Here is a 13,146-nt window from a genome sequence, read left to right as displayed (position 1 = left end):
TAAGTGAAAAATGAATGGTTTAGAGTTATGGAGAAATCTGGTAAGAAATCACTCTAGATTTCCTGGCTCTGAAAGATCAGTTACGCCTTTTGTTCTGAGAGTATCTCTTCCTTCTAAGAGTCTGGAGGAGCTCACAGGCAGATGACAGGGGGAACTTCCCCTAAATGAAGCCAAGGCCATTTCAAAATACAGCCTGCAGTCGTGTCAGAGAGACTTTGCATAAGAACAGTAAACTGAGGAGATCCCACAAACGCTTTCCAACGAGGCTTTATTTTAGTGTCCAGTATTATCAGCAATGATACAGGAGTAATTCAGGCATATATATCACCTTAAATACATCAGAGAAAACACTCACTGTCTCGCACTCCAGCAAATGAAACAGAGAACGAAGTTAGCAGCATTAAATTAAAGTGCTTTTGCCACACTTCTTTCAGAAAGAATCTCGGCCTCAAGTGGTATAAATTTGATTTTACTTATTGTATAAGAAGCTCAAAATCCCATTCATTACCTGGGGGCCACATTCAAGAAAAATTCATTGTTATTTATTCTAAATAATCCCCACCCCCGGCCAAAGCACAAAATTCATTGGAACTGTGTGATTTCTCCAGACACGCTGGGAGCCAACCACCATCCGGGCCTGGCAAAAAGCTCAGAGCATCCTCCCGCCCCAAGGCGGCCTTGGTGAAGTCCATGACTTTGTTCCACACGCCAGGGTAGACCGAGGGTGTGAGGGCCAAGTGGGTACCTGGAGAGCACACCGCCTGCGTGGCCACCCACCAGGGAGCACAGGCCACCAAGCCAAGTCATTTCCCCAAAGTTGATGGGTGGCTGGATTCAAACGGGCAGGACAAGTCCCACCTCCTGCCTAAGCCCTGCCTGGCTCTTGGACAGAAGTGCTGCTGGTTTCTAGGAAGTTCTCTGACCTGTGCTGCAAGGGCTGTCACCCCAAGGCTGCTGGCTCCAGACAGCTGACACCTTGGAGCCGGGAACCTACCCCCACTGTGACCAGTAACTATCCCCAAATTCAAAGACAGTAAACACTTCTCAAACTCAACGCGAGGCCCCATCTGTCAGCTGGAGGCCCTGGGGACAGGGAGGGTGGGAGGATGGGTGCTGGGTTGCCCAAAATGTCTCTTGGCCAAGTGCAGTATCACTGACACGGGAGACTTGGTCCAGAAGACTGGTGGCCAAGGGCGGCTTGGGCTAAGGGCAGTGGGGTGATGGGTGGGAAGACGTCTCTTAGGGGACATACCAGGCATGGCATGCCATCAAGCTAGCAGGGTGGGCTCTCAGACGCCATGAGCCCCTCACAGGGCCCCTCAGGTCAAGCAAAAGGCCCTGATTCTCCAGATTCTCCAGCCGTCCTGGGTGGGGCCCACTCCCCCCGGCCTGCCGCCAAGGTCCCCTCCTTCTACCACCTTTCCTTCCACTACATCCTCTAACGCTCTGGACCAAACCATCAGTCACTCATAAGAAACCAGACTAACGGGCTAAGCACCCAAACCAGAGCCAGGGACACAACGAGAAAGGAGGCAGGTCCTGCCTCGTCATGGCCCTGGCCGCCCGCTGACAGCACGGGCTTCGATGTGCACCCTCCACGGGCCACCTGTGCTGTGCTATGCAGCACTCCAGCTGCCTCTGCCCGCCCTCCCCGCCCCTTGTGGCACGAGGCCCACTTGGGCCTGAAACCCAAGGCCCTCCGACCCCACCACCAGGACTGGAACCTGGTCTGGAAGGCCCTGCAAACAGGATGAAGCGTGAAAGCCAAAGGACCAAACTGACACACAGGCCACGGGCCCCCGGGGGATGGCCCCCGCCTCCCTGAATTCACATTCCCAGTGCCATCAGGGAAGAAGATGCGGCGCCCCCTAAGGTGGCCTCTCTCTGCGGGTGAGCGGGGTGCACGGGTCAGCAGCCCATGGCCTGCATGTTGGCCGGAGCGGGGGTGTCTGCCGATACCCTTAAAGGCCCAACCAGGCCTTCTGCGATCCCAAGACCTCATCAAGCAATCGGATGAAACCTCAATCAAGGGAACCTGATGAAGCAGAGCAAAGACGGGACTCAACTCCTCAGTACCATGCTATCCAGAGTCATCATTAAAAGAAGGCTCCTCTGAGGGTAGGAGGTGGGAGATCTTCCTGCAGCAGCAGGCAAAGGAGGGGGACAGTAACTAGCGAGGACGGTGGGAGACAGTGGGGGCTTCGTTCTCACGGTGGCGGTGGCAGAACGGACAGGAGCTGCTCGGGCCCTGGAGGGAGGCCCCACTGGGCTGGCGGCGCCGCCCGGCCCCACTCAGGCTCCGGCTCAGGCAGCCCACTATCTGCTCGGCTGCAGGTACTGGTGCGTGAACATGTTGAGTTCGCTGTCCAGCCAACCAGCTTTATTCCTGCAGAGAAACAGTTACTTTGCAGCATAGCAGCTGACAGTAACGGCAACAGGCACCCCTGACTCCTACAGACTCACTGACTCCTCTGAGCACGTCCACTTCACAGATGGAAAAAATGGGGCCCAGAGACATTGACTAACTTCCTATGGTCATGTGACTGAGTCGTGACGAAAACAAAGGTCAGGCTTGTCTGTTTGCTTCACCCTGGGACCAGGGCCTGCATCCCTGAACAGCTGGGAACACAGTTTTCCTGCCTGACAGCAGGTGGCTGTGCTGATACGCAGCCTTTTCAGGTGCACCCTGTCCCTGTGTGTGATGAGCAGCAAACACCCCCCAACGCAGCCCCGTGAGATGCCACAGGGCATGAGTGGTGTGTCCGGGGTGGCGGGGAGGGAGGGCACATCCTTGTGGCCGGGGAGGGGAAGGCCCATTGATGCAGCTCCCCTCGTGCTGACGTCAGTGGTGGGGGCAGGAAGCACAGGGTCCCCGTGTACTGATGTTATCTCGGGCTCAGCGTGGAGGCTGTGTCATGAAATCTTACTGCATTTTACAGATGACGACAACGAGGCCCAGGAAAGCCCAGGGATGGGCCTGAGTGTGAGCAGCAGGACCCGAAGCCAGGACTCCTGACTCCTTAGACCCATCCCTGCTCTAGCAAACTGCCAGTGGTCGCTCTGGCTTTGGGCAAAGAGCCCTGGCACATCTGGGCTCTGCCAGTCCCTGGCTACCTGGCCAGCCTGCCTGTGGGCACTGGTGCTGATAGACTGCCGTGCCTGGGCTCACAGAGAGATGGTGCAAAGTGAGGGTTCCCGGCCACTTGGGAGACAATACAGGACAGCCAACGTGTGGTGGGTCAGAGGGTGTGGGAGCCTCAGCACACCCGGCTTCTCCCACTGGCTTGACTGTCTACTGTGGGATCCCACGTGAGGTATTGAACCTCTGTAGGCCTCAGTTTTTCTTTTCATAAAATGCAAGTGATGATACGGCCCTGAAGGGACGGTGAAGATGGGGACAGCAAGTGTCATGTGCCCAAGGGGCTGCAGCTAAGGACGTGCCCATGAGCTGTCACCTCCCAGGATGGGGCTTCCTCTGCAGCCTCCATGGCCAGCCTCACCTGAGCAGTTTGGCTTTGCTCTGAAGTGAATCGAGAACCTCGATTTTCCTGTTCATGGCGGCAATCTCCTGCTCCAGGTTCTCCCGGGTCACGTCGACTTGCTGGCACAGGTGAGCAAAGGTCCCAGACAGCTCCCTGCATGTGGAGAGAGTGAGGATCAACCAAGACATGCAGCTGCTGCCCACGAGGTCTGTTGGTGGTGAATCCGATGGTGGGCAGGGCAGCAGCCAGTCCACCTGTCACGCTGGCAGCTGTGCCCTGTGCCAGTCCTAGGCCAGGTCTGGCAGACTCTCCCCCCACCCCCTGCTGAGACGGTGGACGTCATAACCAGCGCACACACCTGCACCACCCGGAGGGAGGGCCAGGAGCACAGGGCACAACGCCCCGGCTTGGGCACAAAAGCCCAGGACTCAGAGACCGGCCCTGAGTCAGCCAATTGCAGGACACATGTGACTCCTCTTCAAATCTCCATTTCCTCATTTTGAAAAAAGGAGATGCCTATAAAGACACCTACCTCAAAGCGTTCAGGGAGAAAAAGAAAAAATTAGGTGCAAAATGCCTAGCAGTCTGGCACATAGCAGCAAAAGGCAGGCAGCTAGCACCTTCCCCCTTGCCCCCCAGATCAGGTGATCCGTCCCACATGACCTGAGATGCACCACAAAGAACGGGCTGTGGCTCAGAACATCGAAGCTATACCCACACCCAAGCCCTTCAAGGGAACCCTCAAAAGATGCTACAAGTAATGGCCCTCATCCTCCCATGTCTTCTCTCCTTGGAGGACCAGAGGCCTAACTGGTCACAGCCCAGGACACGAGGTGTTCCTAAGAGACTCCCCTCCCATCCCTGGCCTCCACACTGGCACTGCGCAGCTAGAGGCTGAGTCAGACAACGCTCAGGGCTACGGCTTCCAGGCCAGGCTAGAAGGGAACCTGGGGGGCGTCCTGAACCACCCTTGGGGCTGACGGGGCCACTCACTGCTGGACTTGGTGGCTGCAATTGGAGCCGGTGTAGCTGATGATGAGCTGCAGCTTCTCGCTGGCGTACTCTACAAACTGGCGCTTGAAGGCCCTCTCCTTGGCCTTGGTGGTCCAGGTCAGACGCTCGTAGACATAGAGGAGGCCATAGAGGCCAAGGGAGAGCGCGATGAGTCTCCAGCCCACAGCCTTCCACACCTGCAGAGGCACCGTGTCAGCTGGCTCGGCCTCCCTGCCATCCTGCTGCCCATCTTCTCAGCCTGCTGCTGCCACAACTTTCCCAAGAGCCTCGGTCAGGGAGCCTTTGAGTTTCTACTCAGAAGACGCCACCCCCAGGGTATGCAGAACTTCCCAGGCCAAGGATCAAACCCACATCACAGCAGTGACCACACCAGATCCTTAACCACTAGGCCACCAGGGAACTTCAAGAACTATCCTTTCAGTGTTTTCTTTGGTCCTAATGAGGTCAGAAGGGCAGGGACCGTCTCTAGTTTGGAAATAAGGGAAGCTTAGTGTGGGCCACGTAATACAACTTGTACAAAAGGTGGGGGAGCCACCTCTGTGGCTTTGAGGACCAGAAGCACAGGTCCAGGCAGGAAGAAAATTTTTTTTTTATGGCTGCACCCACCATACGGAAGGTCCTGGGCCAGGGAGTGAACCTGAGCTATAGCTATGGCAACACTGGATCGTTTACCCACTGTGCCGGGCTGGGGATAGAACCCACACCTCCACAGCGACCTGAGCTGCTGCGGTCAGATTCTTAACTCACTGCACCACAGCAGGAACGTCAGCAGGCAAAAATCTTAAAGACAAATGCTAGGTATTCTAAAGGGACATTCCATTCTGGCGACAACGACAACAAGCAGAATCCTGCATATCGTTCCCCAGTAGATGGCTTCTTTTGGTCTGGTCTGTAATACTTTGGTTCAAGGCAGTGCAGTTACAGTCAAAGAGCACTGGACTTGGAGCCAGAAATTAAGGCTCTAGAACTGCCTGCAATCCTGGCTGTGTGACCTTGGGCAAATCTGTTTATGCCTGTCTCCTGCTAAAATAGGACCAATGGCTTCCACCCAACTCCCAGAGTTGTTTGGGTAAAATGAGACACTGATTATAAAAGGGTTTCATAACCATCAAGGGTCAGCTTCTCAGCTAATGACCTTCTGCCAGGTCACCGGCTATGAAAAAAGAACCAGAGCATCTACCACCTGCAGACCAGAAGGGGGTGGCCTCGGCTCCAGCAGACCCTAGTTTTACCAGCTGAGAATGCAGCTCCTGACAATTCAGTTACAATTAGGTTCTGCCAGCATTCCCTAACGGCATGAAGAAAATTCAGGGCATAAGTTACTCTGGCTGCAGTGTGTCTTGGGTCAAGACTGGGGAGTATCCTGGTTATCAAGGAGTACCCTGGTTATCAAGAAGGGGTACCCTGGTTATCAAGAAGGAGTACCCTGGTTATCAAGAAGGGGTACCCTCGGTCATCAAGGAGTACCCTGGAAGTTCTCTTCATGGCTCAGCGGTTAACGAACCCAACTAGGATCCATGAGGATGTGGGTTCAATCCCTGGCCTTGCTCAATGGGTTAAGGATCTGGTGTTGCCGTGAGCTGTGGTATAGGTCGCAGACACAGCTTGGATCCTACAATGCTGTGGCTGTGGCACAGGCCAGTGGCTACAGCTCTGATTCGACCCCTAGCCTGGGAACTTCCATGTGCTGCAGGCACGACCCTAAAATAGCAACACCCCCCCCACACACACACAAAAACAAAACAAAAAAATGAAGGTGTACTCTGGTTATCAGAAAGAAGTACCCTGGTTACTAAGAAGGAATATGCTGGTTATTAATAAGGAGAACCCTGGTTATTAAGAAGGGTACACTGGTTATCAAGAAGGAGCACCCTGGTTACTAAGGAGAACCCTGCTTATTAAGATGGGGTATGCTGGTTACCAAGAAGGAATACCCTGGTTATTATGAAGGAGAACCCTGGTTACCAAGAAGGAGTACCCTGGTTACCAAGAAAGAGAACCCTGGTTACCAAGAAGGAGAACCCTGGTTACCAAGAAGGAGTACCCTGGTTATTAAGAAAGGGCAGAAAGGAAAGAGGGAGAGAACTGCAGATGGAGAGGTCAAGGCCCAGTGTGGCCTCTTTCCGTCTCAGGCCCTTGCAAGTTCTGCTCCTGGGTTTCCTCACCTACAAAGGAGAAACTCCCTGGTCATACCCACCTCTCTATAACTGTCAATTTCTCTGTAGTGCCAGTACTTACCCATCATGTAGTACTGGCCCTACAGTGGGGGAAAGAATGTGACCCTGGCATCAGATGGGGCCAGAGATCAAATCCTACCTGTGTGTCCTTGGCAAGCTAACCTCAGGTTTTCTTCTGTAAAATGGGTACAGTGCTACCAAAATGACATGTTAGCTGAGTGAGACTAAAATAAGTCCATAAAGGCATATTAAAGGCGGAGGCTGCACAGCTCCTGAGATGACAGGGAAAAGCTGCCATGAGGTGACGTGCTGGGCGGACGTGGGGACCACCACCCGCCTGCCCCCCACCCTTCCCCAGCAGGGCGCGTCACTGACCACTCCTCCAACAACGAGAATGCCCATGGAGGTCCTGGACGTCAGGGAGGCTAGGCCGGTGACCATGGAAACCATGAGCTCCTCTTGGGTGAGGGAGCCCTGGGGCAGCGGGGGCATGCTGGGGTTGGCCGGGGTCAGGGGCATGGGCCGCTGCGCCTGCAGAGAGAAGGAGGAGGCGGTGAGAGCAACATGGCAAGCCTCTCACTCCACGAAACTCTCGGTGACCCTCGAGGCCTGGAGTCTGGAACAGGGAGAGGGACACAGGGAGAGGCTTTTCAATCTCCAAGGGAAAATGAGCCTTGCACGCAGCAGAGCATTTAGGCTTCCTACCAGCCCTGCCAGCCCGAAGGAGGGCACTGTGGGATACCCCTGGGATGCCCCAGCACAGCTCCCCACGCGTGGGAAGTGGCCCAAGAGCAACACGTGAGCAACTCCGGTGCTACAGAGGTAGGGGGTGGGGGTTAAGATCTAAATGGAGTCAATGGGGGGTAGGCGGACAGGCCAGCATCTTTATTTAACAGTTATAGCCTTTTTTTTTTTAATTTTTGCCTTTTATAGGGCTGCTCCTTTGGCACATGGAGGTTCCCAGGCTAGGGGTCTAATCGGAGCTGTAGCTGCTGGCCTACACCACAGCTCACCGCAATGCTGGATCCTTAACCCACTGAGCAAGGCCAGGGATCGAACCTGCAACCTCATGGTTCCTAGTCAAATTCGTTAACCATTGTGCCACAACGGGAACTCCAACAGTTACAGCCTTACTTGAACGTGTAATAGAAAAAACGCGGCTTGCATTTCACAAACGTTAGTGCCTAGGGTAAAACTCGGCTGATTTGTAGCACAAGCCTGACAGGGGTGTGCTGTATGGTGGCCCATGTGCCACGCCATGACCTCAGGGAACGCCATGCGGAAAGGTTCATATGTCTGGAGGCAGAGGGCAGCCTGAGCTCCCTTGAGGCCCAAGTGAGGGAGGGCCTTTGCTTGCCTGGTCGTTGTAGCCCATCAAGGCCCGGCGGCTGTTCTTGGGGCCCAGGAACCGATTCACCAGCATGGTCCACCCGAGGGAGAAGTGAAACTCGATGTCCTCCTGGAAGTCAGCGCACAGCTTGTCACAGTTGAGGTCGTAGCTGAGGGAGAAGCACTGCCGAGGAACCAGCATGTCTACCTGGCCCCGCACAGATGCGGGAAGGAGGGGTTTCAAGCCATCTGTTGGGAAGAGTAAGGGGAGAGAGCACAACGGCTCAGCCCCGTGCCACACCAGGCCACGCCTCGGAACGCCTGCTACTGCTAAGGTTGCTGGCGGTGAGGTCCAGAAGCTGGGCCTGGATGAGTAGCCTGTGGGCGGAGAGGCAGGTGTGCGCTCAGACTGAGGCCCATACCTGCTAACATGTGGCTCTGAGGAGCAGGCCAAACTCAGCCTAGGACAGTCCCATGTGGTACCCAAGATGGGCCCCCCATCCCGAGTGTGTGTGGAATGAACTCACGACACACACCCAGAACCCGAAAGTATCAGGGTGCCTCATCATTAAAAGTGACAGGTAAGGAAAGGTCACTGTCTCTGCAGACTGGCCTGAAACCCATCTTTGGGCAGCCCAGGGCCAGCCCCGCCGTGACACTGACCGATCATCTCCTGTTGCATGGTCTGCAGGGAGCTGGTGATGGCCGTGGAGCAGCGGTCCGACATGTTCCGGCCCAGGCCTTCCTCTATATGGCGATGCAGTTCCTGCGGCCAGGAGAGGGCGGTGAAGGGAAGCTGCACCCTCTGCCAGGGGAACCTCTGGGGAGCCCAGGAGCCCCAGGTGGCCGAGGAGAGCCTGGGGCTCGTGTCCCAGGCGGAGGGGCCCTAACTCAGACCAGAGCAGCTGAATCCCTGGCTGCTTGGGGATTCCACCCAGAAGCCGGAAGGAGTCAAGGGGAGGCCCTGCCCAGAGCACCAGCCGCTTCCTGACTCACATTCTTATACACCTTGAGGACCACGGGAGAAGGGTGGAAGTCCATCTGGTACTCGTCCACCAGCACAGACAGGCGCCGGATCTCCTCAGCCATGGCGGTGGACACCTAGTGCAGCAGGAGTGTGCTGGTGAGCATCAGGGCAGAGCGTGGTTCAACCTTGCAGCACCAGGATTCGATCGGACTGGACATCCCTGCCCTTAAAGCTGCCATGTACGCAGCTGGTCTACGGAATTAAAGCTTTTGAGCTAGAGGGAGTGGGAGAGGCTGGCTGACCAGACACTCGGCTAAGACGCAGGGGAGGGGGTCCAGAGGAGGGGTCATGCCCGGGGCCACATGATGCCACAACAAACCCAGGGAGGTGCCACATTCCTGAATAGGGGCCGCAACCTCCTCCTGGAAGGCTGAGAAGCCCCTGAAGACGAGGATGCCCACGTTTTCACTCTTCTAGCAGCCCGGCCTCTCCTCGGGTCCTAATCCCCCAGGGTGCTTCCTCTCCCATTTCTCACCTGCCTTTCAACTTCCTCCGTAATCTGCTTGATGCGCAGTTTGTAGTCCTGCGCCAAGAGCTCCAGCTGCTTGTCGATAAACCGCAGCCGCTCCTGCCGCTCTTCCCGCGTTTCGAGGCAGTAAACCCTGAAAGAAAGAGCGCTGGTTACAGGACGCAAGTTCCCACCCAATTAGGCAGAGGAGCCAGAGCGGACGCTGGGAAGCCTGTGCGGGTCCCGGCTGTGCGCCTGGCCACGGTGAGGCCCAGGCCGGGGCAGGTTCATGCACCCTCTCGGAGGCAGGCCCTTCCCCTTCCCAGGTATGAGGGAGAGATGGCACCGACCACTCGTAAGTCTGCCAGGTCAGAAGACGTGCTCACAGATGGGGGAGGGTGCTTCCAGGGGGTTAGAACAAGTTCTGCCAATTAATACAGAAAAGGCCGGGAGTTCCCACTGTGGCACAGTGGAAACGCATCCAACTAGGATCCATGAGGACGTGGGTTTGATCCCCGGCCCTGCTCAGTGGGTCTGGGGTCCGGTGTTGCTGTGAGCTGTGGTGTAGGTTGCAGACACAGGTCAGATCCCACGTTGCTGCGCCTGTGGCGTAGGCTGGCAGCCGCAGCTCCGATTCAACCCCTAGCCTGGGAACTTCCATATGCCGCAGGATACAAAAAAAGGAAAAAGACTCTTGCAGATGTGAGCAAGAATACACACAAACTGGCATCCACTGCAGTAGGGTCTGAGATAGCAAAACAGTAAAATCTAACAATCTATGGAAAAATGAGATCTATTCATGAAGGACTACTATATAGCAGCTAATAGTCCTAACTTCCAGCTACAGGTAACAACAAGGACAAGAGGCAAAAATGATGCTGAGTGGGAAGAGAAGCCAGGTGCAGCATGATCCTGTATCTATACATTTAAAGCACATGCACACATTCCATTTAGAGTGGAACAGCAATGAGGTTCTGCTGTACAGCACAGGGAACCATATCCCCTCTCTTGTGATAAAACATGATGGAAGGTAATATGAGAAAAAGAATGTAGAGATAATGTATGACTGGGACAGTTTGCTGTACAGCAGAAATTGACAAAACATTGTAAATCAACTATGCTTTAATAAAATTTTTTAATTAAAAAAAAAAACCACATGCACAGCAACGTTATACATTCTTCAGGATTTACATTAAAAACGTATATTTTTGGCCACTCCTGTTGCATGTGGAAGTTCCCAGGCCAAAGACCAAACCTGCGCCACAGCAGTGACAACTGGATCTTTAACCCGCTGCTGCCAGAGAACTCCAAAAAACACTCCCCTGCAGCATATGGAGTTCCCAGGCCCGGGATCAGATCCTAGCCGAGGTCGTGATCGAAGCTGCAGCTGCGGCAACTCAGGAACCTGCATCCCAGTGCTCCGGAGATGCCACCAATCCCACTGAGCCACGGTAGGAACTCCACCAAAAAATCCTTTTTTAGTAGTTCTCGTCGTGGCGCAGTGGTTAACGAATGAGGTGAGGTCATGGGTTCGGTCCCTGCCCTTGCTCAGTGGGTTAACGATCCGGCATTGCCGTGAGCTGTGGTGTAGGTTGAAGACGCGGCTCGGATCCCGAGTTGCTGTGGCTCTGGCGTAGGCCGGTGGCTACAGCTCCGATTCAACCCCTAGCCTGGGAACCTCCATGTGCTGTGGGAGCAGCCCAAGAAATAGCAACAACAACCAACAACAAAAAAAAGACAAAAGACAAAAAAAAATCCCTTTTTAAATGGATGATAGGACCATGCACCAAATTCATGACGGTGGTGGGACACTGGGACGGTGCTGAAGAATCAAAGGGCATTCAAGGTTTTTTGTTTTACCTTAAAAATATTAAGCAAATATATCAATTCTTTTTTTTTTTTTTGGCTGCCCTGCGGCATATGGAGTTCCTGGGGCAGGGATCAGATCTGAGTCACAGCTGCAACCTACAGTGCAGCTGTGAAAACACCAGATTCTTAACCCACTGTGCTGGGTCAGGGTTGAACCCAAGTCCTCATGGACACTAGTTGGTTTGTTACTGCTGAGCCACAATGGGAACTCCAGGTCCGGGGTTCTTACCGCTGCTCCTGTGCAGCGATGTGCAAAGAGTCCATGATGAGGCGAACTGCCTCTGCGATCTGCTTGGCCCGGACAGTGTGCTGCTCAAATTTGGTCTTCACAGCAGACTGGGAGATGCATTCCTGGAACAGACAAGAGGTGCCAAGGGAGGCAGAGGCCACCAGCCGCGGGCCAGGGTCTGGCAGTCACTGCCGGGATACAGCTGGTGAGAGCTGGGGAGGCACAGACTCTCGAGATGCCAGGATCAAAGGCCACGCTCACCTCAAATCTCCTTTCAAAATTCTGAAACTCAAACATCCTCACTTGAAAGCCTTCTGCAAGAGCGCCCCCTAGGAGAATTGCACCACATTAGTCCAGAAGTGCTTCCATGCCCCTGACTGCCTTAGAGCCTGTGGACGGTCTCACTTGGGGCCCCAGAAGGAACGGAAGCTGGGGCCCCTAGTGATGAAGTGATGAAAGTGATGTGATGAAACCCCTCAAAAGCAGAAGTGGTGAAACCTCCCAAAAGCTGAGGCGACTGGGCAGTTGGCTGAACCCTAGCTGGGGAGTAGACAGCTCCTCACCCCGAGCTCTTCTCAGAACTATTTCTACCAGCTGACTTAGCAGGAGACCGAAGGTCTCACATGTCAGGGAAGAGGAAAAGCAAGATGCCTGTTGCTAGGTCACCTCCTTCGGGCATGCCCTGGGCCTTCTGGATCCTGGCGTTGAGTGCCTCCTTGGCAGACACGAAGAAGATGCGGTCCCCGGCCTGGCCTCGATCCACCACACCCAGCTCGTCCACCAGGAAGCTGGTACAGCGCTCCATGTGCTGCCGCCGCACCTGGAGCCCAAGTGGATGGGGTTATGTGAACAGGTGGGGTGCAGCAGGTGTTTCGTGACGAAGCCTACAGCCCTCCACTGCCTCTTTTCTTAAAAAAAACCCAGGTAATCCATTCACTCAGCCCCAGATTCAAAAAGTACAAACACATGCAGCCTCCGTCTCCCATCATCTGTCCTCCAGCCACCAGGCTCCCTAAAACCCATGTCACGGGGGTCCTTGGGGTACAGTCTGGCAGACACCTAAAGCATTTCAGTGCAGAAACAAGCAGAAGTGCTTACATGCCCCAGACTGCCTTGTTAGAGCCTGTGGACTGTCCCACTTGGGGTCCCGGAAGGAAAGGAAGCTGGGGTTCGGGATACCCACTCCTGGACTCTGTACTAAAAGCCCAGTCCTCCCCAGGCCTCATTTTTAAAATGAGTGAGTGCCTCCTAAAAATCCCTGCTGGCTCTGAAGCTCGAGGGCTCTACTGCTGAAACTTTTTTTTTTTTTTGGCCTTTTCTAGGGCTGCTTCCCTCGGCATGTGGAAGTTCCCAGGCTAGGGGTCAAATCGGAGCTGTTGCTGCCGGCCTACACCACAGCCACAGCAATGCCAGACCCGAGCCACATCTTTGACCTACACCACAGCTCACGACAACGCCAGATCCTCAACCCACTGAGCGAGGCCAGGGATCAAACCTGCAACCTCATGGTTCCTAGTAGAATTCGTTTCCGCTGAGCCATGACGGGAACTCCTCCTTGCTCCTTCCTGAAG

The 13,146-nt window shown here is 54.7% G+C and overlaps 1 protein-coding gene across 11 annotated transcripts in view; it reads right to left on the bottom strand.

Annotated features, from left to right (window-relative positions):
- Nucleotides 1–249: 249 nt before the first annotated feature.
- Nucleotides 250–13,146, bottom strand: part of MFN2 (mitofusin 2) — a 29,838-nt gene continuing 16,941 nt past the window's right edge. For all 11 annotated transcript variants that reach the window (XM_047791841.1, XM_047791843.1, XM_047791845.1 and 8 more), the window contains 11 exons: nt 12,242–12,395; nt 11,837–11,904; nt 11,576–11,697; nt 9,505–9,631; nt 8,999–9,103; nt 8,666–8,768; nt 8,031–8,251; nt 7,049–7,204; nt 4,476–4,672; nt 3,501–3,635; nt 250–2,386 (listed from right to left, as the gene is read on the bottom strand). In XM_047791841.1, the coding sequence (XP_047647797.1) occupies nt 2,317–2,386; nt 3,501–3,635; nt 4,476–4,672; nt 7,049–7,204; nt 8,031–8,251; nt 8,666–8,768; nt 8,999–9,103; nt 9,505–9,631; nt 11,576–11,697; nt 11,837–11,904; nt 12,242–12,395 (1,458 nt within the window). In that variant the 3' untranslated portion in view covers nt 250–2,316. The remainder of the gene's footprint in view (nt 2,387–3,500; nt 3,636–4,475; nt 4,673–7,048; nt 7,205–8,030; nt 8,252–8,665; nt 8,769–8,998; nt 9,104–9,504; nt 9,632–11,575; nt 11,698–11,836; nt 11,905–12,241; nt 12,396–13,146) is intronic.

The sequence above is a fragment of the Phacochoerus africanus genome, chromosome 8 (assembly GCF_016906955.1).
Source record: "Phacochoerus africanus isolate WHEZ1 chromosome 8, ROS_Pafr_v1, whole genome shotgun sequence".
Classification (NCBI taxonomy): Eukaryota; Metazoa; Chordata; class Mammalia; order Artiodactyla; family Suidae; genus Phacochoerus; species Phacochoerus africanus.
Note: the sequence above shows the minus strand (reverse complement) of the source record. Positions and strands in the feature narration are given on the sequence as shown.